This window comes from Clavelina lepadiformis, chromosome 5, assembly GCF_947623445.1.
Source record: "Clavelina lepadiformis chromosome 5, kaClaLepa1.1, whole genome shotgun sequence".
NCBI classification, from domain to species: Eukaryota; Metazoa; Chordata; class Ascidiacea; order Aplousobranchia; family Clavelinidae; genus Clavelina; species Clavelina lepadiformis.
The window spans coordinates 6,727,279-6,749,619 of record NC_135244.1 but is presented as its reverse complement, the minus strand read 5'-3'; the positions used below and the strand labels follow the sequence as shown (position 1 = coordinate 6,749,619).

General features: G+C 36.9%; 2 protein-coding genes across 3 annotated transcripts; one reads left to right on the top strand and one right to left on the bottom strand.

Moving 5' to 3' along the window:
• The first annotated feature begins 994 nt into the window (after positions 1–994).
• LOC143459308 (guanine nucleotide exchange factor subunit RIC1-like) lies at positions 995–18,637 on the top strand. 2 transcript variants are annotated; one of them, XM_076956400.1, is made up of 32 exons: positions 995–1,310; positions 1,592–1,699; positions 1,960–2,135; positions 2,302–2,441; positions 3,118–3,376; positions 3,594–3,700; positions 5,736–5,911; positions 6,012–6,290; positions 6,474–6,670; positions 6,838–7,039; positions 7,421–7,553; positions 7,880–8,016; positions 8,214–8,305; positions 8,448–8,641; positions 8,981–9,137; positions 9,407–9,647; positions 9,851–9,961; positions 10,250–10,360; positions 10,500–10,682; positions 11,481–11,652; positions 12,687–12,807; positions 13,907–14,090; positions 14,275–14,354; positions 14,824–14,917; positions 15,089–15,198; positions 15,276–15,379; positions 15,528–15,641; positions 15,857–16,139; positions 16,593–16,805; positions 16,936–17,053; positions 17,133–17,249; positions 17,312–18,637. In XM_076956400.1, exons 1-32 carry the CDS (start codon positions 1,170–1,172, stop codon positions 17,771–17,773), a joined length of 5,316 nt encoding a protein of 1,771 aa, XP_076812515.1. In that variant the 5' UTR covers positions 995–1,169; the 3' UTR covers positions 17,774–18,637. The 2 variants fall into 2 exon arrangements, with proteins under 2 accessions (XP_076812515.1, XP_076812516.1); XM_076956401.1 differs by lacking the exons at positions 13,907–14,090; positions 14,275–14,354 and adding an exon at positions 13,242–13,436.
• Positions 18,638–18,746: 109 nt separating this feature from the next.
• LOC143459309 (beta-1,4-galactosyltransferase 2-like) lies at positions 18,747–21,776 on the bottom strand. Its single transcript, XM_076956402.1, has 8 exons — positions 21,614–21,776; positions 21,053–21,169; positions 20,669–20,788; positions 20,465–20,581; positions 19,919–20,129; positions 19,522–19,672; positions 19,196–19,316; positions 18,747–19,111 (listed from the first exon to the last, which is right to left on the bottom strand). The coding sequence occupies exons 1-8, from the start codon at positions 21,725–21,727 to the stop codon at positions 18,911–18,913; spliced, it is 1,152 nt and encodes a 383-aa protein (XP_076812517.1). The 5' UTR covers positions 21,728–21,776; the 3' UTR covers positions 18,747–18,910.
• Between the last annotated feature and the right edge of the window lie 565 nt (positions 21,777–22,341).

Genomic DNA, 22,341 nt, shown 5'->3' with positions numbered 1-22,341 from the left:
GCCTAGTTCCTTTTACAAATGGACCTGATTGTAAGGCCATTGTCTATGCCCTGCTTATCTGTGCAACTGTCAAGTTATAACTGAAACTTGATATTTACAACATTGGCATAGCAATATATGCTTCTTAACCACGCTAGACATTTTCAGTGTATTATACAAACTTTCCATATAGGCGCTTGTACGCTGTTCATTTTTTAATTAGGAGCTTTACAAAGAATTTAAAATGTGTATCTTGATTTCAGGCAAAAACCGAAAATTGTGCAGTAACGTATAACCTATCTGATGATTGATACCAACAGCTGCCTTTAGTGCAGTGTGAGTTGTACAAGTGATAAAAGATGTATTTACACTCTTGTTCGTCATATAGAAATAGGTGAACTAATCAGTTTGTTATCTCACGTATTTTTAACAGTAGAAAACTGTAAAGTTTTTGCCAATTTTGCCAAAAATGTTTTTATGGAATTGCAAATTTTTTCTTGCTCATTCACTTTTCAGGGTGTAGCATTATAACCAAATTCTATTACTTGAGCAATTCTAGCCTGCGTGAAAAAAAATGTGTACTGGTATCTAAATCTAAAGGAACTTAAACAGAAACAAGCTTGGTTATTGGCCCTGGAGGAAAGTGTGGCACTTACATGTACGAGATCTATAAACGGCTTTTGTACATTACATCATGCCAAAAGTTGCAATTTCTCGTTAAAAACTGAGCTATAATTTCCAGTCAGGGCTACCGTGGCCCAGACAATCAAGACTTATTGTCGAGTTGTGCAATGACTTTAAATCGTTGTCCAACAATAAAGATCCCAATACCAAAGCACACAGTGGCACAATACGGTGTGCATTAACACATTGCTGGCGTTAGGTTTATTAGACAGGGCTGTCAGCTTGAGTGATTGGCAAATCTGTTATAGCTGATGTGAAAACAATAGATTAGGCTACTTATTGGTAACGTCATTTTTGTTATTGGATCAATTCCGTATATGAATGTGTGTATTGCATTTTTCCATATGTAGAAATACTGCCAATTTTTCCAAGAAGTTTCAATATTTTTGTGATTGATAATACTGCAGTACTATATGGATATGTAACTTGTATCATTTGTGGAAAAATGGATATGGAATGTGCATCATAAACCATGCTTCAAATACTGTTTGATAATCTGCATAGTCATGTATTTTCCTGTTGGATGGCCTAAGTACCTGTCTGTTGGACAAGGGAAAAAGTCACGATTGAAGCAAATAAGATGCAATCGTTATCGCATGCTGTTTGCTGTTTTAACTGAAACAACCATCAGCATTTGGCATTGCAGAGTAAGTTTTTTATACAATATTCTATATAGGCCTACTTAAATGATACATTATTTTTTGTATATGCCATGTGATTTAAAAAACAAGTCTGTATGTCATATATGATTTATGGGTCTAATCAACTACAAAGGTTTACAACCATACCAAAGTGATAGCAGTTTAACAAGTATCTAGTGTACAAGTGCATCAGATGACTTTGCACTTCTGCACTACACTTGTTTAATATATTATGCCTTTTGTAAGATTTTTTCACTTTTTGATGACCTTGTTCCTTTTTTAACTAGCCATGTGTCGAAATAGTATGCTATCAGAGATGCCATTCATCTGTTGCTTCCATTGGTACGAATGAATTAGCAGAATGGAGACAAGACAGCAGCATGATAGCTGTTACTGTAAGAAACTATTTGCAGTGTTTTATTGACAGTGCTCAATTAACTGTTTGTTTTTACAAAAGAATTACTTTAAATAACCAAGTGTACATGTAAAATATTAAAATGGTTTACTTAAAATGCACAGTGAACATATTAAACTAGAAATAGAAAATACTTAACCTATACATAACACATTAAATTCAACTGCACTGACTGCACAAGTAATGAGCTTTAACTGGCTGGTTCTTGCAGAAAATCTCCAAAACTCTTCTGCTTTCTAGACAACTGAAGGGTACCTTCTACTGTACCAGCTTGAACAAGATGTTAAGGGTGATCGTGGTCTTAGTCTTTACGAATATGATCTGACCAAAGGAAATCAGGGAGACTCCAATGAAGCAATACCTGCACTGAGACTAGCTCTGAAGACCAACGTCAATTTTAAAAGTGCTATTACTAGGTATTTACAGGCTTTTGCGTAGTTATTTTGTCTCTTTTAAATAAAGTTAAAAGAATATATACATACAAAAATAAATATATAGAAAAGCACCTTAAAATTTCAGGTGGTCCTAATTTAAACAACATGGTACATAATATATACCTGCTCTACCTCATTTTATTAACAGTTTGTCATCTGTGCATGATGACTTGCTCGTAACGTTGAAAGATGGCCGGCTTGAGCTGTTGTCATGGGAAACACCATCCAACGGTAGAAAGTCCGTTTTACTTTGCAAGATTCTCTTTTCTGTTGATGCGCATGTCGCAGGTAAATTAGTGCAAGAAAAAAACTTAGATTAAATTATGCATTGGTTACTAACCTATTAAACTTTTCAAACCCCAAATAAAGCCTTGCCAAAGCCTTCAGATACAAAGCTATAAAGTTACTTTTACAGGGCAACGTGACATTTGTAAGGTGCTGGGAGTTACATGCTATTGTATAAGCGCATGTGAGTCTGTAGGTATTAGATAGAATAAGAAGGTATTGCTTTGTTGATCAATGTTTGTTTTAGTGTCAATTAAATGTCATTGTCATGAGACGCAGTTTTAAGTTATACTTTTCTCATAGTTCACTTTGATGAAACAAAAATATTTAGAGCAATAAACTCTTATTAAATTGCGCAAACCTAAAGCCAGTCTTTCAAGAAACGGCTGCTTCTTTAATATATCATACATAGTATATTTCTTTAAAGATAAATTATACAGTGTACATAATGGTAAACTTTAGAAATATAAAAATGTAACAATTTTTAAGTACAATAATTTTAGACAAAATTCTGCTTGTTTAAAACATTTGTACTAATTAGTCTGGGCATTTGTGAAGGACTCTACCCAACCCCTGCAACTGACTCGCAGAATTTCTGGGATTCTATGGAGTCTTGGTTTAGAACCACTGATTTACAGTCAAGTATCAGATATTAATCTACTGACATAACATTTTGCAGGTTCTCAGATAAAATCAAAGCATGTTTATACTAAGCGTGTTACGGATTATAGCCCTTTCTTGGATGGATTTGCTATGGTTTTGAGTGATGGTCATGGTGCGTTAGTTGTAGTTTCTCAAACTGAAACTGTCACCACTAATCAAGAATGTGACAGCCATTCAAGCTGGAGTCTGAAAGGAATTTGGGCTCCTGGCCTTAATAATGCCACATGTGTAGCAGTCAACAATAAATATCGCCTACTTGCATTTGGAACAGAAAAGTGATTAAGCTTTTGCTTTAGTTCTTTATAAATCTTTTGTTCTGATTTGTATCTTGTTCTTTCACTAAGGAAAATGTTCGCTTTAATGTATTGTTTTAAATAAAATAAATTTTATCAATTTAAAATTATGATATATGTTTTGTACATTATAGGTTATGTATCACACAGTATGTAGTAATGTAGTTTATATTGCCATACCTATATGTTATTATTGCAGAGGGGACTGCTGTGTTTATGCAGTTGAGGATGTAACAGGCTGTCTTATTCTCTCACACACAATTGCATTATCACTAACTCACTACCCCAACATCTACAATTCTGTTGGTAAGTCACTAACCATAATTTAATCATTAAATGTCTTGTTTTGGCAGCAGCTGGTGGTGGTAGTGCTATGACTTGCGTATACTCTAAAAATATACATCATAGTGCATGCCTGTCTGTTTTTAAGAATTAATATACAGTAATGTTAAACATGATTAATTGTCATATTAATTAATTTTCTTTTACTGATGTTAAATGATTTATAATGCTATATAAAGGTTAGATTGCAACCGGGGTATACATTGGTATACAACATGGGTATACATTGCAGCAAAATGTCTTGTGTTGCTACGCTGCAACTTAGTTGTATTCTATACAGTAAAGTAGGACAAACCATCTAGTGTCAAATCATCAATCAAGAATGCATGTTTGTATTATACTTTCTGGTTGTGAAAAGCCAATTTGTGGCTTCCTCTTAAGTGTTTGTTGGTATGGGTGCTTGTTAAGTAGAGACTAATCAAACATTCATTGCAAACAGTGGGTACAAGTGGTTAGTGTGCCGCTTTAAAAATTCTGCTTTGATTTAAATTCTTTTGAGCATACTTATGGTATCTTTAATATTACAGTAGGTTGGGCTATGACTGGTTTATACATTTTTAGTTCTGGTATGATTTAATATTTAGGTGATCTCTTTATTAAACAAACATCATCCCATAAGACAGTTGATGCTTGTTAGTTATCTGTACACTTTAACTGTGGCTTTTATTTTACTTTGAAAAATGAGATGTACATCCATAGCAAAAGCCCTCAGGGAATTCCCTCAAATAGACATATTCTTTTATAGGGCACCTTATTAATTCATACACATAACAGTGTCTTCATTGGAACAAAATCATAAATATTGGAACGAAGCTAACAGCACATTGAGTTAATAATAAGAATACATGATAATTTATTCATTTAGTGTAATTGTTCAGACTATTTTGATCTCAGGGTTTAAATAATTTGTTGTTGATATGAAACGTGTTTCTATTTTATGCTTGATTTTTTGGAAATCTCCAATACTTCCCAAACCTCTCTTGTATAACCTTGGATGCTTTGCCTATCTCTTGTGTCATTACCTTTGTGCTCGTGATTGTATGATGAAAATTTATGTATTAGTCTACTAGAACTTTACTACTAGTAGGAGTTTTGAAACCTTTTAGCTGGGTAACACTTGTTATGATATATAGTCTATATCAGGGGTGGCCAAACTGCGGCTCTCGAGCCGCATGCGGCTCTTTGAGCCTTTGATTGCGGCTCTTTAATGAATTAGCATTGTTGAATTAGACATGCATTTTCCCGGCCTAGACGAGTTGTTTGATCAGATTATGAAACAATGCGTTCTATCACACGTAGTAACAATGGACTCATGGTTAGTAATAATCAGATTACACTCCAAAAAGTACATTATTGTACAAAAGTGTGCTAACTTGTACACTGTAGTTAAGTAAACTGTCAGATTGAAGCTGTACGTCAGGGCTGACCTAGTTTTAAGTCTTGGTTATGGTTATACTAATAATTGTAAATTGCAAAAAGAGTTGGTGAAGCCCAGGTGGAGACTCATAGTATCACCACGCAGCACTAATGTTTATCAATAGCTACACTTAGTTGTAAGTGAATAAATTCGTATTTTTTATTGTTTTGTGTTGTGGCTCTTTAAAAACTGGAATTTGTTATATGCGGCTCGAGCATGAAGCAGGTCTGGCCACCCCTGGTCTATATACCTATACATCAGCAAAAAGTAATTGATTAGCTCAATGTTTAATCATTTTATAAAATGGTTCTGACCGGTAACTTCATTTCTTTGTTTATTTAAAATCTACTGCAATATTGCTTGACAAAAGCTATAAATTAGTGATAATTTCTAAACCTGTATGTATTTATGTTCTCACCATTTTTTATCAAAAGAGTGTGGCACATAATTTAAGTGTCATTTCCAATCCACCATTGCAATCAATAATCAGACCCATGGAATCATATTGTTATTAAAATTTGAATGGTGTGAAGCAAAACACATACCTGTCATGAATTAATACAAACATACTTATAATTGCAGGATCTGTTCTTCACATAGACTGGTCACCAGATGGTTGCGCCTTGGCCCTGTCTTGGGCAAGCGGAGGAATATCTATTTGGAGTGTGTTTGGTGCTTGCCTCGTCTGTACGTTAGCATCAGACCGGGCCTATGCAACAGACGGTACCGCTAACATTCAAGGAATATTTCGATCAATGGTAAAATTGGTTACGTTATATATTATATTATTAATGTTTTTTTTTGTTTTTTTTTTAAATGTACATTGACCATTTACTCTATTTATTTATATTTTGTAAGAGCTGGGGTGTTGAAGGTTATCAACTCTGGTTGATCAGTGAGGCCTTATCGTCAGCAACCCCTTCCTCTTCAAGTGAGAAATCAGAGAGTGAACATAGCGATAGAAACTCAATAGATCATTCCACATTATCACAAGGCCAAGAAAATAAGAAGAAAAAACATTTTAAAAGATTCAGAAAAAAATCAACCTCAAGCAACGACACTAACACTGAGCTTGAATTGGGTCAACTTTTACAAGTGCAATTTGCTAAAAGTGCTCTTGCTACCAACCCGTGCATGGTGGGTTTCTGTCAATTTTCAGATCTTTTGATTAAATATATTTTACCCGGCCAGGCTAGTGTGTACTTATTATTATAGCTACCAGCTATTGGAAGCATTGGCTTTATTTGACTTACAGCATATAGCAACGTATTATACATGGCCCTATTAGCGAACTGTATTTATTGTTTGACTTGCATTTAGAGCAACCATTGCCACGCCTTACTTTATGGAGAAGACAGAATGTTTTTAAGTATTGGTGAAAAACAGCAGAAGTTGTTGTCTCCAATGAGATCAAATGAAAAACAAACTAAAACCAAAAAGATTATTTCCACCCACGCCAGTTCAAACAGTGTTGGTGCATTTAAAACTGTCCCACATTCTCCATCTCCAAGAAGACGGTAAAATTAATCGCATTATAAAAAAATGATCTCAAAGCTAGCAAGATGAGCAAGTTGCTTCATTTAATAGTAGTTTTAATTGGTAGGAACTGTAATGTGTCATAAGATACACGTTGTATAGTGTCTTCTGCAGCAAAAACTTCATTTTTTGACATGTCTGTGTGAAGGTCGTTGCCTCCAACCTTATGGGAAGCTGCAACATTACATGAAAATCGATTGCTTTCGCTTCCAGAAGAGGGAACAGAAGAGCCAGGAGCATCCAATCCAGCAGAAAGTGATCTTAAGTATAGTTCACCAGCAGTTGGCAACAAGCAGTGGACTGTCATTCAGTTTCCAGTTAATTACCTCCCAAGCAATTGGCCAATTAGAGTGAGATATTTTTGTAATGATTTTTAAGCTTTTGTACTTTGATACAAGTATATTGCTAACATTATGATGTAAAATGTTTGGTGACTGTAATTAGTGATTTATGGATAAGATGACTTCGCTTCCTGTGTGTGTTGATAGTGGTGACCTTTCACCTAGATTATTTTCTTGAAACGAGTACTCACTCCAACTATTTTTCCTCATATTTGCTCATCTAGTAAAAACACTTCAAACAGTGAATTTTTTAATTATGTGATATTAATTTGCTATTCTGTTGCTGTTATTCATCTAAAAACTGAGCATTTATTTAAATAATTACTTTCAAAATAATGCATTTGTAAATGTTTAACACTATAAGCTCAATAAGTCTTTGACTTTTCATAGTTTGCTTCGGTGGATGAATCTGGTTGTTACTTGGCCATAGCTGGGAATAACGGGCTTGCTCATTATAACTTGATCTCAAGAAAATGGAAGGTCTTTGGCAATGTCTCTCAGGAGAAAGACACAGTTGTCACTGGTGAGTTTGAATGATTTTATAGTCTATCTTTTTTAACTATCCATTCTGCCATTTCCATCTTTACATGTCGTATTTTTCATTGGTTTTATTCGAACTATATTTCATGAAAAACTCAATTTAAATAATTACCTTACAATGTTTCCGTGATGAGCACAAAGTTTTATTGTTACTGCTAAATGCTGTCTGTCAAATGCTTTACGTTCTTCTTTTCCAAATTGATACTTAGCACTGTAGCCGAAAGTGGGACTTCTGATAACTTGTTTAATTTCAGCTGCATGTAAAGCTTAAACTATTGAATAATGATGCCTTATTCAACCTACTTTAAGGAGGACTTACCTGGTGGCAAGAATTCCTGGTTGTCTCATGTTACAACTTACCTGAAAATGTTGATGAAATTCGAATTTACCCACGAGTCAGCAATCTTGATAATGCATTTGCCTGTATTAGGAAAATACGTTCTCAGGTAGGTAGCACCATTGCAGTATTTCCAGGCAAAGAAGATAGTTGGTTTTGTTATTACAATTTGAGATGGAAGCATTTTTAGTTTTGTGTAATTTTGTTCCATACTTTGACTTCCGATAACTTTTTTAAAACTTTGTTTATAAAGTTATTGTTTTTTGATGAAGAAAGTTTACTCATTGTTTGGTTTTGTAATTTCAGATTCTTTTGGTAAACGTCTTTCAAAACCTTCTCATACTTTTTACTTACGATTGTCGCATTAACATATTTATTCTTTCCCGCGAAACAAAAAGGTAACTAAATGGAAATTTCAAAACATTGTTTATTGTGTTAATAAATTTTGGGTTATGTTTTTGCACAAATTATATCCTCATGTATTTCTAAACTAATTTATACCTATTGAATAATTGATTGATTGTTCTGCATTGTCTCCAGTCAAAGACCTACAGCCACACTTACCTTTCTACAAGACATGTCTCTGAATCGTTATGTTCGTTATCCCACCCTGGTTGCCTCAGTTACAATGTCGTCACTTCATATAGAGAGTGCGACCAGACGTTCTTCCTCGTCGGCATCTGCCGGGACTCGACCTCAGAAAGAAACCGAAGTCATCATGGTTAATGTTGCTGGTATGGAAACATTGTTACTTGTCGTCTTCAAACTAAAATTGTGTCAAATGTATGTGGAGGATAGGATTCTGGCTTTTCATCATGCAATATATTGCATAAAAATAGACATAAAAAACGCTGATCTTATGTTCTTAATTACTGTTATTGAGATCATAGGTTAAATTTTAGGCAATTATTTCCTTTAAATTTTTGGAAAACAAAATTAAATGGAAAATCCTATCATACAGTAAAGGAATGCATAAATAAAAAAAGAAAATTATATGGAATTCTCACCTACCTGATAATAATTGTTCTACAATGAGAAAAATATTTGATATCATCGAAATCACTTTTCTCCAGGTCGTCTCTTGCTCTTCCAACGCTCCATTGAAGATGAGGATGCTGGAGGATCAATGTTAGATGACGTGTTCTCTGATCGGAAACAGATGGCATTCAACCCTCCCATTGTGCTTGCATCGTGTGTTGAGAATATGTGGAGTACCTATCACAAAAATAGGTAGATTTTCGTTCCAGTTCCTTTCAAAACATCTTTTCACGTTCATCTAGAGCTCATAACACTTCATTTATACAAGTATACTGATCAGATTTCTTTTCTTTTTCATGACCAGGAATAGATTTGAAGTTGAATTTATACCTCATTAATTCGGTTTTAGTTGAAATTGAGCTGGTACACTCAACGAAAACTTTCGAGAAAATCATGGGCGCTTACGTTTGCCAATTTTATTAAATAACGCTGATCAGACATCCTTGTAATTGTCGTTTTAGATCAAAAGCCCATCTTACCGACGCATTGTGGCTTGGTTGCGGTGGCTCTGGCATCCGCGTGTGGCTTCCTCTCTTTCCGTCACGACCAAGTATGAACAACGCTAGAAACGATAACTCACACAGGGGTTTCGAGCTGCAGCTTACAGCTCGTCGTATAACTCTCAGTTTTTCGTCGGATTCCTGTTACCCACTTGCTGTGCTTTTCAATGAAGCTGTCATTCTTGGTGTCACTTCAGAAACTGTGAGTTTCATCGTAAACTACGTAACTCGATAAAGTCGATTTAACGCCGTATTTTTTTGATATATTTTTATGCTATTAGTTAGCCCTAAACGTTTTTGATTAGTCGGTTATGACGCCTAATGCCAAAATTTCTCTCGTCTTTTTATGACGTAAGTCTGGTTACTAACAGTCGGATTTTGTAACGCAACATGTAACCTAAATAGCTTGAATATCCGTGGACATGTAACTCTATGGAGAAGCGATCCCCGCGCAAGTGCAATAGCTGGTTTCATTTTTCAACTATGGAACGAACCTCCGAAATTTACTTACACGAGGTAAATTAAATTATCAAATATACTGTATCGATTGAGAAGTAATTGTGGAATGCCTCAAGTTAAGTTTTAAAAGCCTTCTTTCTTCGATTTAATGGACTAATTGAATCTTTTATTTACACTCCATCTGGTTTTATTGATTTTTCTTATTAGCCCTCGTCTTACTTTCTGTATTGTTGCGTTTTGTTTAATCTATAAATAAATAAATTCATGGGTTGTTCTTATCTCGAAAGGCTGTGAAGTAGCAGTCAGTGCAACAGACAAAAAACTAAGGATGTTACTTGTTTTTAGATCTTTCGTCAGCTGCTTCGTGGCAATCTCGGGTACAACGCCCTGCTCCTTGCAGACAGTTGCAGAAATTTGTCGTGTTTTGCTCACGTGCTAGAACTCATGCTGCACGAGGTTAGCTTTGTTTGTAAAATTGTTTAATTTCAACGTCATCGGAATTTCCATGGGCGTATATGGAAATTGACCTGTTCGATGAAACATACTGCCTCTCAGTCTTGTGCATCATGGCATCTTTTTTCTCTTGCATCTGTAGGTCCTAGAGGAAGAAGCGACGGCATCCGAGCCGATTCCTGATCCACTCCTCCCTACGGTGATCACGTTCCTCGGCAACTTCCCAGAATACCTCCAGACCGTGGCTCACTGCGCCAGGAAGACCGAGATAGCATTGTGGGAATATCTCTTCAATTCAGTCGGAAGTCCTCGGGAATTATTTCAGGTGATTGAAAGTTTGTGCTCGGGGCCCTTTCGGCATTTGACGAAACCGCGCACCAGACTTTGCTGCGCATTTCACACTTGTTCTGTTTTGATTCGAGCACCACGGCGGAGTTATACCATTGTTACGTATTTGATAAAAACAATGGGCTGTGATTGCACGTTGGTATTTAGCCATGTCTGACTATTGTAGATGCTTTCCTTTATCTTAAGTTTACGGCTCCTGTTCACCAACGGATAAAATAAGTGGGTTGGGAATGATGTGTGAAGGATGACCCGTAAGCTGACTCTTTCTTTTTGATTTGTTCGATGTCTCGGCATTGGGTTCATCTAACTTCTAACATTAACTTATACGTCCGCAGCCACAACACGCTTTCTCCCTATAAGCAGCAATCAAATAATAATGTAGATAGCTGTACTTGATATTGAAAAAGTTTACAGTGACGCTGAAAACGTCTGCAATTAAATTGTTTTCATTTACTTTAGTTTTTGTTATTCGGCTTTGTTCGCTATGATTTACACTGCAAATTTTACAGTGTTACATGTTTTCGTTTACTGTTTTTCGTTGTCAATGACCTGAAGTGATATAACTATAGATCTTTTTAGTTGGTCAATTTCGTTTCCAAGAGTTTAAGATGAATCAAATTACTTAAAATAGATCCCTTTTGAAATAGTACAGATAACATTATCATTTTATGTAACATCATAATAAGATTATTGTGATATGTCATAGAATCAAACCGACCGGTAACCAACAACTGCAACAGATATTATAAATTTACCGGGCTTAATTTCTTTCCAGGAATGTTTAAAGAAGAATCAACTTCGAACCGCTGCGTCATATCTCATCATAGTACAAAATCTTGAACCTCTCTCAAAAGCGAGACAAGATGCCACTGAACTATTTGACAAGGCCCTCCAGCATGAAAAATGGGAACTCGCCAATGACATCGCTCGTTTCTTGCGGGCCATAGGTTTGCGACATTAAAAATATATTATTATTCTGTAGTTATCTTGGTTTTGAACTTGGCTGCTATGACATAGATTGTCCTTAGGCTGTCAGTTAAAACTTCTGTGTTATTTATCTTGTTTGATATGTAGTATTGGATGAGATATTGGAAGAGTGGTTCAACTCTGGTAGGTTAATTAGATTTTTAATGGGCGTTAGACGGAGGTGTTAGAGCTTTCTACAAAGCTACGCATAGCAATGTTCTTCAAAGCGACAGACAGACTTTGTAATTTAATTGAGGTTCATCATCATTCATAAATCTTGTTCTTGGTGATTGATATTACATTCTTTGCATTTTTTTTGTTCCACGCTTCTTGTAAGTATTGCTGTATCTGTGACGTTTCCTGGTCTTCTACCGCTCCACTAAATACTGTATGCGAGTACATTTACGTGCACTGCAAATTTACTAACCTAGTTTGTTGAAACAACATTAAATTACGGATGTAGCGGTGCTATCATACAGGGATTCGTATGGGTCATATAATGAATAGTAAAGGCATTGTATTGAATAATTTTGCCAAGTAAAGTTCTTTGCAAAATAATTTTTAGTTTTGTGAAAGCAAAATTCTGCTCATTTCACATAAAAGCTAAACCGATGCAATCCGAGAAACCAGTGGTTCTCAGCCGCGATCCCGACTTCGCAATCTTCCCTTAGTTTTAAAAATTTTAACCGAAAATAAAACAATTAGTGCTGAACTTCCAGAAATGTCAAAGTTGACATCAGACTTTCTTGATCAGTGTTGATAGAATTTGTATTTAACGGAAATCGCACTAAATAGTTAACATCCATATAAACAGCAAAACCAGGCATCAGGTTACATAGCGTCTATCATAGCGACGTGATAACTTCATAGAAAACGACCATATTTGTGCGACCCTCTGAATGATTCAGGTTTTAAATGTGGCCCTGTTAGTAAAAAGGTTGAGAATCGCTGCTCTAGATTTATTGTGTTTTGCATTATGATTTTTCTTGGTTTTTAGACTTTAATTTTTGTTTAGGTAACGGCGATGCCAGCATAACTCCACGGCAGCCAACGTTACTCAACGCCAACATTTATCCAGCTCTAGCCCCGGTATCCCACACGACGCCAACAGAAACCGAACCGCCCTTCAAATACAGGTATCTCGTCTACATATGCTTGGAATGTTATTTAAACGACAGGTTCGGAATCAGTTTGGGTGTGGCAGCGAGTATCGGTTACAGATTCTTGTTGTGAGTGTTTGGTGTTGGACTGTTACGTGTGGGGTGCGTACGGGTTTATTCTATTTGTTCTTTACTGATCTAGTCTGGTGAGATTTCTGTAGTCTGATAAAGTGTATGCCGGTGATATATTATTGTCAAAATAGACTATAACTTATTCTGTGTATTGTATACGCAATCCAACTTTTAATAAGTTTTCTGCGAATCAGTAAGAAAAATGACACGAATCAGAAATATCAAGGTTCATCGATATAGCTCGATGAACAACAAAGCAATTACAGTTATTTTATTATCTTTCCTCTTCGTGTCGCTCATAATTTGATTTTCACCCTGAACCATGTATATGGAACCAGCGACGAGCGAAAATCTCTGGTGATGCGACAGTACAGCATGGCGCCGAGCTATTACGAGAAGTCGCTTGGCCAAAGCAATGCTTTCAGCAAGGAAAATACTGGGACTAGCGTGGCCATGAGAAAAGCGTCAATGACCCGAAGCGCTCCGTCCACTCCGGCAATCATGCTCAGCTTCCCCGGTTATAACACGGCTAGGTCGGTTTTGAGTGCACAGAGGCACCTAATTAAGGCATGGTGGTGTAAAAGATGCAGTTCGGGTGTTTACAGCACTAAAATGCTTTGCCTCAATTTCTAAATACATTTTTATTACCCTTGCCTGTTAAGGCCCTCTTTGATAACGTGTTTTGGACGCCTTACACTTGTTTAATGGCCGACGGCAAGTTTGTTTGCATGTGCGATGTTGGTTATTTAATTATTTGCGTTCCACTTCATGCTATTTGATGATTGTTGATGATGATGATTCCCACGCTTTTGAACACGCATGCCGCTTTCAAATCTCGTACGATGTGGCCGGTGTCATTTTTACTGCATATTCTCATTTTCAAACTTCTTGACAATGTTGCCTTAACATATCTCAATCACTTTCCGTGTTTTTTAACCAAAACTAAACCCTCTCTTCGGCTACTTGCCGACTGCTAACTATCTCGCGCTACTAACCCCTACAGCTCAAGCAAGTTGCAAGGAGGGAATTCTACTTCCCCGGAGGAACCGACTCCAACCAACCATCGAAGGTTGCCGTCCAGGAGTTACACCGAATCTTACTTTGATCTTCCTTCACCATCGGCTCCGAATCCAGCGGCGTCTTCACAATCTTTTCTGTCACGATTTGGAACAAGGCAATATCACCAGGTCAGTTTAATAATTAGTTTGCGATTAATAATAATTAAAAAGGTTTTTATTTTAAAAATAATTTTGTCAATATGCTTTAACTATTTTTAAATTAAGCAGGTTTAGTTTTAATTTGAAAAAAAGAGAATTGATTTTGTGAATCATAACAATTTTACATTGTTTTATTACATGCTGTCATGCTTAGGATCACCATATACACCGACCATTACAACATTCCGTCAGTAACCCGGTAAGCACCAGCGATAGCAGCAGTCGTTCCAAAAGGTAATGAGAACATATTAGTTCATAAAACTCCATCGATGGACAATTGAATGTCATTTTAAGCTAACATTAAAGCAGATGATCTGCTGTAATTGATTCTATCAAATCAACCATAGACAAAGATAGTACTAAGCCGAAACGAAGTAGTAAACCATGTGTAATATTTAGTTATATAAGTATAGCTCATATAAATTATCGTAACTTATTAAACACGTTTACTTTGATCATTAGTATTGTAGCTTTTTTACAGGTCATGCAAAATTTCTTTGATATTAACACTCTCTGTGCCTGTGTAGGCTTGGCTAACCATGTGGTAGAGTGATTAACGTTAGATTCGGCTGTGATACTAACCATTAACCGCTTGCGTATACCTTATGGTTACATAACTGCAGACATAAAAGTCATTATGTAGATACCAAATACAATTCTTTCCCGCTGCGTGTGAGATTAAATAAAATTTTAACATCCACAGATATTCTGGGGATAAGGATCCCATGCAAAGCAAAGAACACGCCGCTGCTGATTGCGCTGAACACTATTTCATAGACGCCATTCTTTCAAGACAGGTTCGTTGAGATTATGCGAATTAAGTGTCAAATCCTGTCAGTAACTGCCGCCCTTCGCTCGTTTGGCAAACCGCTGTTGATGGAACCATAAGAAATTATCGTTCAATTTTTGATGCTTTGCAGTTGGTTTCTGAAAATTATTTACCGATTATTTTTATTAAACTAATCTAGGCGCGTAAAATGCTAAGCGAGAGGCGACTGCAAAAACTTGGAACATTTGCAGCGTACGTTGATTTTCAGTTGGTTCCTTGGCTCAAGAAAGAAAGGCGCAGAGCCGCGAGGTATAGTCCATGTACGAAGTTCGTTTGCAAACTTTCTTTTCACAAAATATGTCTCTGTTGCCATTGTTTTGCTGCAGGGTGGACGAGGTGATAATTTGTTTCAAAGCTCTGCATGATGACTTCGACTGGCCATATCCTACCTTAACAATGCCGAAATCAAGCCGGTCAAGCTACAGCAGTGGTCAGTACTGTATAACAAGCTGAGCTTTTGATGTTGAATAATCGGTTGATGATATATAATCGATTAAGTTAAATCTACCGTTTGAAATAGATATTTCCCTATACTATACCAGGCAACGTTCCACAAGGTTTTGTACTTTTTGAAACAGCAGGTAGCACGCCGTCGCATTCCCAATCCTTTCACGACTTAGGCACACTCCGATCACTTTCACCACAGCGATCCACCAACCTCAATAACAGCCCTTCTTCCGGCCCTCGTCATGGTAATCGTGCTTGCTGTGTTGTTCGAAATTACTTTGCGCCGGTATAAGTTTGAGTAGCTTGGTGAAGGAATTACAACGTTGACTCGACAATTCTACTGCGCTTATGTATAACCGTAACTGCGTTGTTGTCCTGCTTGAAACAAAAAATCAAAGCAGCCTGCCCCATTACGTAGATGGTTAGGCGCAATGAGGATGTAACCTAAACATTTTACCAGGCGCCTTGACTCCAAGCCGACGCGTTGCTTCACTGGTAAATGAAAACGGTGGCTTCGGAACTGATGATGAAGCAGGCAACGGGATCCTCACCATCCTCTCACCGAAAGACATGGGTTCGAATCTCACTCTTGCCACAGTCACCTCCGAAATCTCGGAAGTTTCAGAGACAAGCTACACCTTTGACGATTCCGGATTTGGAGCGACGACGGAAGATGGAATCCTACTGACCGGGAGTGATGTTGATGAAAAGAGAGGTCATCCGAGATCAGAAATGAAGTTAAAGTGAGTTTATGCTAATTGTTACAGAAGAAATCACAATTAAGCCGACGTTAGCTTTGTGTAAGGAAAATGTTCGTATTCTCAACATACGCAAAGAAGTCTAAAAGCAGATACTTTTGATTTAACCAGTCTACCGCAGGTTGTAAGTTAAAACTGATACTGGAGGACGGTAAGCCTGACGCGGCGATTCAAGGCAAATTTCTATCAATCTAAAAATATTCTTTGCTCTACACCACGCGAAGTAGTATAGGACAAGTTTGTTCATGCCAACCCGATTTTAGACACTTTGTACTTTTGCGGAATTTACTTATCTTCTTGAATGCTTGTAGATCTTATAGGCTAAGCTCATTGTTAATATGAAATCGTTATTGTATTCAACCTCTATATGATCACCGCTTTCTTTGATCACAAATTTTTGCTCATTTTCACACTGGCAGTTTGAAAATATTTCTTCAGGTACCTCCTTGAACTCTTTCTTGAGGCGAGATGCTTGGAGTGGTCGGTAATGATCTGCATCATGCTCCGGGAGTCCTCCTGCATGTCCCGCCTTGTTCGATCTGCTTCCCCATCACAATCCATATCCGATGATGATGATGTGGAATTTCTAAACACTCTTCAGCGGACACGTGATTGTGTCCAGCAGATTGACCAATGGGCGATCACGGAATGGTCAATATTTAGAAAATGTTTAACGTTTGTGTTTTCAAAAAAAAAGTTAGCAGTTGAGTTATGCAAGAAGCCGCTACTAATGATACGTTTCAACTATGAAAATATTAAGAACGTAATTGCACATTTTTAGTCCTGGATACAAGGCTGTCTTATTCCAATTAAAACCGCTTATTCAATCCCTTCACGACATCATAAACGCAAAGGAAGTGGCGCACGCCGAACAACAAGCTTTACTTGCAAGCCAACAGGTAATTTAAAATTCCCCAGTTCTGCAAATTTCCTTAACGATTAAGCAAGTATTAAGATAAATTTTATGATTTGCTTAAGCTGAGTCGGTCCAACAGTGCATCGGAGCGGCTTGGAAAGTCGACACAGAGCACTGCATCAACATCATCTTCCTTGAACAATGTGGCGGGCAGCGCGAAACCGGGAGTAGTTGTCAAGGTGACAAAACTTAATTTTTTAAATAATAGCATAACGACTTGTAACGCATCACTTTGCATCAGCGTCTTTTCGGACCAAGCACTGCAGCAGGGTCTGTTGATCATTGTGGAGTTGTGATGAACGGTGATGCTGGATCATCCTGCTCTTCTGGAGAGAGTGGTTCAGAAGATGCAAAAGCGAAGATGCGGACTGCGAAGAAGGCGCACCGGCAATCATCCAGAAGGACTCGTCACAACAGCATGCCTTCGAGAAATACTCCGGCTCCTGTCCCACGTTCAGAGTCGATCCATGAGCGGACTCCATCCTCCCCAGCAAAGATCAGCATCCAGCAAGATAAAGATGCAGATTACGAAAAAGCCAACAACAGCATTGATGCTTCGTGTGAAGTTGAGTCAGACAACGGCTCTTCGCTGGCCAGTCAATCTTCATCCAATTCCGAACGTAGAAATTTAACGTCAGAATCGTCCGGATCGGATGTGGGCTCCTCCGGAGAACAACAAGATGGAGGGTGCGTGGTATCATGAAGGCAGGTTTAGTGAGGATCAACCAAAGTATTCATAGGAGCCAGCCGACAGTCCAAAACTGTCCTAACTACAAACTGCAACGTTGAGTTTTTTTGAAGAATAGGTTATAAAGACAGAGCCAATAGAAGCGTCGCGTTTGTATGGGTCAAAATGTTTGATGAAATACATTCTGGCGTGAGTATTTCTGCATATTAGTGCCAACTCAACGAATAACTCATCTCGAGAAGAGCAAACCATATTGTGTAATGCTGTGGACAATCGTAATTGTACTTTTAGTAGCTTTTGCCCAAATACGTTAGCTGTTACTCTGCGCGGAATTCAGTTTTCGGACATGGTGCTTTATTTCATAATCTAAGTTGCTCTTATTTGCAACGTTAAGAAATATTAATTGTCATACAGTATATGGAAATTTTTGTAATAAATTGTGGAATCAGCAGAATTGAAATTTTCACAAGTGGCAATATTTATAGTTATCTACAATCCAGAAACCATATTTTTAAACATTGTGTACCGGTCAGTTTTCATTACATCAGCATTTTTTTCATGCTTTCAAATATTTAAAACCCTAGTCCGTGACAAACAGTTTAAAGCACTTGACTGTAAACTCGTACATCAGTTCTCCGTGTTACTGAACCAGTTTTTTGCCCTGTTGTGTTTTTTTGCAGTTCAACCGCTTTGTGCAATGTAGAAACGTGCTTGTTGCCCATACCTGTAGGAACAGTTTTTAGACGTAGCGAATTTTTGCGAAACTTTATAACTTTATTGTGCATAGTAGAAAAGTGTAATTTACGTTGAAGGCGTTGCTTGTTTTTATTGTTGCCGTAAATGAATAGAACGAGTATAGCTCAGACTGCTTCATCTTGACAGATGAACGTTTAATCGAAAAACGGGATTTTTTTTAAAGAATTAGGTAACACAAGGTGTTATTATCTCATAAATTCCGTGCATTTTATTACGAATTTCGTTGGAGTACGTATATAAGCGACGAGGAAGATTACGACAGCCCGGAGAAAGAACCAAGTTTAACTTCAATGAACACTGTCAGATTTTTTTTTTTTTCTCTTCTTTACATATTTTGGCGCGATCGTATGAAGTTGAGGAGATTTTGAGGTCGTTGTTAATATTCCAGGATCGGGATTATGCCGCTCCTTTCAAGAGTATCCTTTCTACTTGATCTCCCGTGTTACTCTTTCCACTATCCTGACCAAGTGGTTCAGACTGGTTTAGGTTTAGCCCTGCGGTGGTTTCGTTATAGTCGTCTATTTTGTACCTGATATTCGGAGCCATGAGGTTGACGGTGACGTTTGTATACAATTTTTTCTCGATTCTCGAAATAATCTGTTAAAGGTATAGGAACAACTGTTTTAATGAACAATTTTCTATGAAATACCGACCTGACTTCTGGCAACACCGCACACTCACTATGTACTGGAGGTTGCTTAAACCGTCTTCGTGCATTCTTTCAATGCTGCTGTTAAGAAGTTTGTGGCGTCGAGGATTTGGTTCGTTCCATGGGTCCGAATCGTGTGGAATCATGCGATATCTACATGACACACATGAGCATGAAGTTAAATGCATGTGTACTGTAAACACCACCACTAAGTATTTCGATATCACCGGTTGGCGGTTGTTGCCATTCCATAAAACGAAAGTACCGTTAAATTAAATTACTTAGAAAAATAAACATTACGATTTTAAACAATCTTCCGTCGTATTAAAACGCGTTCTGAAACTTCACAGCTCATCACCTCGCTATGGACGTCGATTCTCTTTCGATTTTCAAGCCGGTCTTATTAATTCTGTTATACATATCATCGTCTTCTCCACCCCAGCCCCAGTATGAATTCGAGTAACCATTCAACTTCTTGAACGTGTTTGACGAAAACGAGGTTACGCCTCCTATTTTAGTTGAAAGATATCCTTGTAAATAGCCTATGTGACTATCTCTCTATAGCTAGGACTAGAGAGTACAGGCTGTAGCCTATTTTGTAAAAATAAAAGCTACAAAGGCTTCACAATTTTTATGGCCTACGTGCCTTCTTCAACTGTTTATAAAGTAAAAATATAAACTCAACCTATATGTAGCCTACGTATAAGCAAGCAAATTTTTAGATTTCTCTTCAAATTTTCAAATAAGTCTTTTACCAAAGAGCTCCGGGTATAAAAGCTGGTAATCGTGCTTGTCTATAGCAACAGACAAATGACGTGGATTCTCCGGAGAGCAACCATACAGAAGATGATTATGTTCCAAGATCAAATCAACATCGTGAAATATGTAGCAATCGTAGTTTAGGTCAACAAGGGTTTCCATGTATCCCACATTAAATAACTTAGCGCGGTTAAACTTGTCCCCCACCTTCGAAGAATGTATGAAAAGCTTTTGTTAACAATCGTTGTTTTTATAACATTCGCTTATGGCTTTAGTCATTTGTGCGCCAATTGATATCAGTTATAGCGAGCAGAGGTGGCTACAATTCATAACTCTATAAGGCTTGAAATGTTTTCACTGCAAAAACAAGGTATACTAAGTTATATATTATTGTGGTCGCCATTATTATCTCTACCAAGTGTTTCATTAAAGTTTACGTTTTAAAAACTCCCCATTTCAACCCGAAAAATGTTAAATTTTTGCCTATGCCCTCATTTTACCACTATAGCCAATAAGTCGTTGTAAAATATAACTTTTGTGACCTGATTAATAATGTAAATCCGGTATTCCAGCTCCTGCCTCTGCAAAGCGGGATGCATGTACTGAAGAAAGTATAAAAGATGCGTGGCCCGATTTCGGTACGGAATAACAATCGCCACCTTAAGGCAAGAGAAAAATTACAGAATATCATTGCCGTCAATAAATGATGCTCGATGCGGTGTATTTAAGGCTGTTGCAACTAATACCTTTATAAGTGGTTTGCACCAAGGTGGTTTATAGTAACCTCCTTTTCTCACAAAATGATTTTCCCTTTCAGTTTTTCGAAGTAGGTGGGGGTTTCTGTTGAGCCGCACAGAAATGGGTCCCTGAAAAAAAATCGTATTATTTACTATCACATAGATTTTATTGCAAGGAAACAACATGTAACAATAACTAAAAATCATTAACAAACCATTCATGGATTTATAGTAATTGCAACGAAACAAACAAAACTCTCGACAATTTCAAAGCGTAAAGTTATTTCTCAAAGTCTACTCCAAAGCAATAATGAAGATCGAATGGACTATACTTGTCACGATGTACATGCTAAAATATTTTCTTAATATAGGATTAACTTAGGCGTAAATTACACTCAAATGCGTTAGGTCGCCAGGGCAGTTTCGGAGTTTCGACAAATCAAAGAGCAGCTTAAGGTAACCTTTTTCGAACAAAGACCTGTAATTCTTTTCACCAACAGAGACGTTTTCCTGTTTAAAACAAAGTTCAAAATGTCACATATATTTGTAAAACTATAATGATATAGGCCTACTGCTTGTTTAAGTATATTAGCATGCAATTGCGCAATTGCTGAGATGACCAATCTTGCAATACGGTAAAAAAAAGAATAATGAGATAAAAACCAAGTTATAAACAAGACTTTTATACTTTTGTTATAGGCTACTTTCTATTCAACAAAGCAAAAATCATACGATGATTCCTCGATACATAACTTGTCAAACTCATTCGTGTTCTATAATTATGTCGCTGGTATTGTTTACAATTACAGCACAATGTGATAAAGAAAACATAACAATTTGACTCAAATAAATTGTGAAAACCTGAAGCCAAACAGTTGTGTCTTAAAATATTTTTTTCTGATACATCAACATACCCAAAAAAGAAAACCATAAACTTATCTCCGATGGTCCTACCTCCAAACGTAAATAATACAGAAATCTTATTAGCATACAGAAACTGTAGAAGCTCATAACCATATAAAGCGTACTTTTGTACTTCTTCATCGTTGCTTGCTGCGTGAAGATCATTTCGGTAACTTAAAGTTATAATTCATAAACGACTTCAAATACTCAGGGTTCATTTTTTTCTTCAACTGACTACTATAATATTTTTACAATGGAAATATAACTAGATGAAGATAAAGATATCTGGCTTATCAAAAAGCGTTGTTTACCCAACTGCGGCGCCCGTTTTTTTGTACATAGGTGTTTGTAATTTTTTTTTTTGAAGGTGTGTTCATTCGAGTCAGACAATTGTTATTCAGCTCAATAGCTCTTACAGTTCAGCATAAACAGCACAGTATGTCCGTTAATAAAATGAAAATATACCGCGGTGTTTCCTTATAATGGGATTTTGCTCTCAAATCTCTTGATTTCCATTCACAACAAAAACAAAATCCCTTTTGTCAATCACAAACCGGCAGAATCTAAACACTCTGAGTGTAACATAACGACATTTAAAAAATGTTTTAATGACTGGAATGATCTTAACCGTCATGAAATTCCGAAGCTACGGTATACGGCTCTCTTAAAGAACAATAAGAAACCAACAAAGAAAGTATCAAAAGCTTTAGCGTCTTTAGCTAACTTTGCCAGTTTCAAAATAAATTAGAACAAAACTTCTTCAACACCGATTTATGATT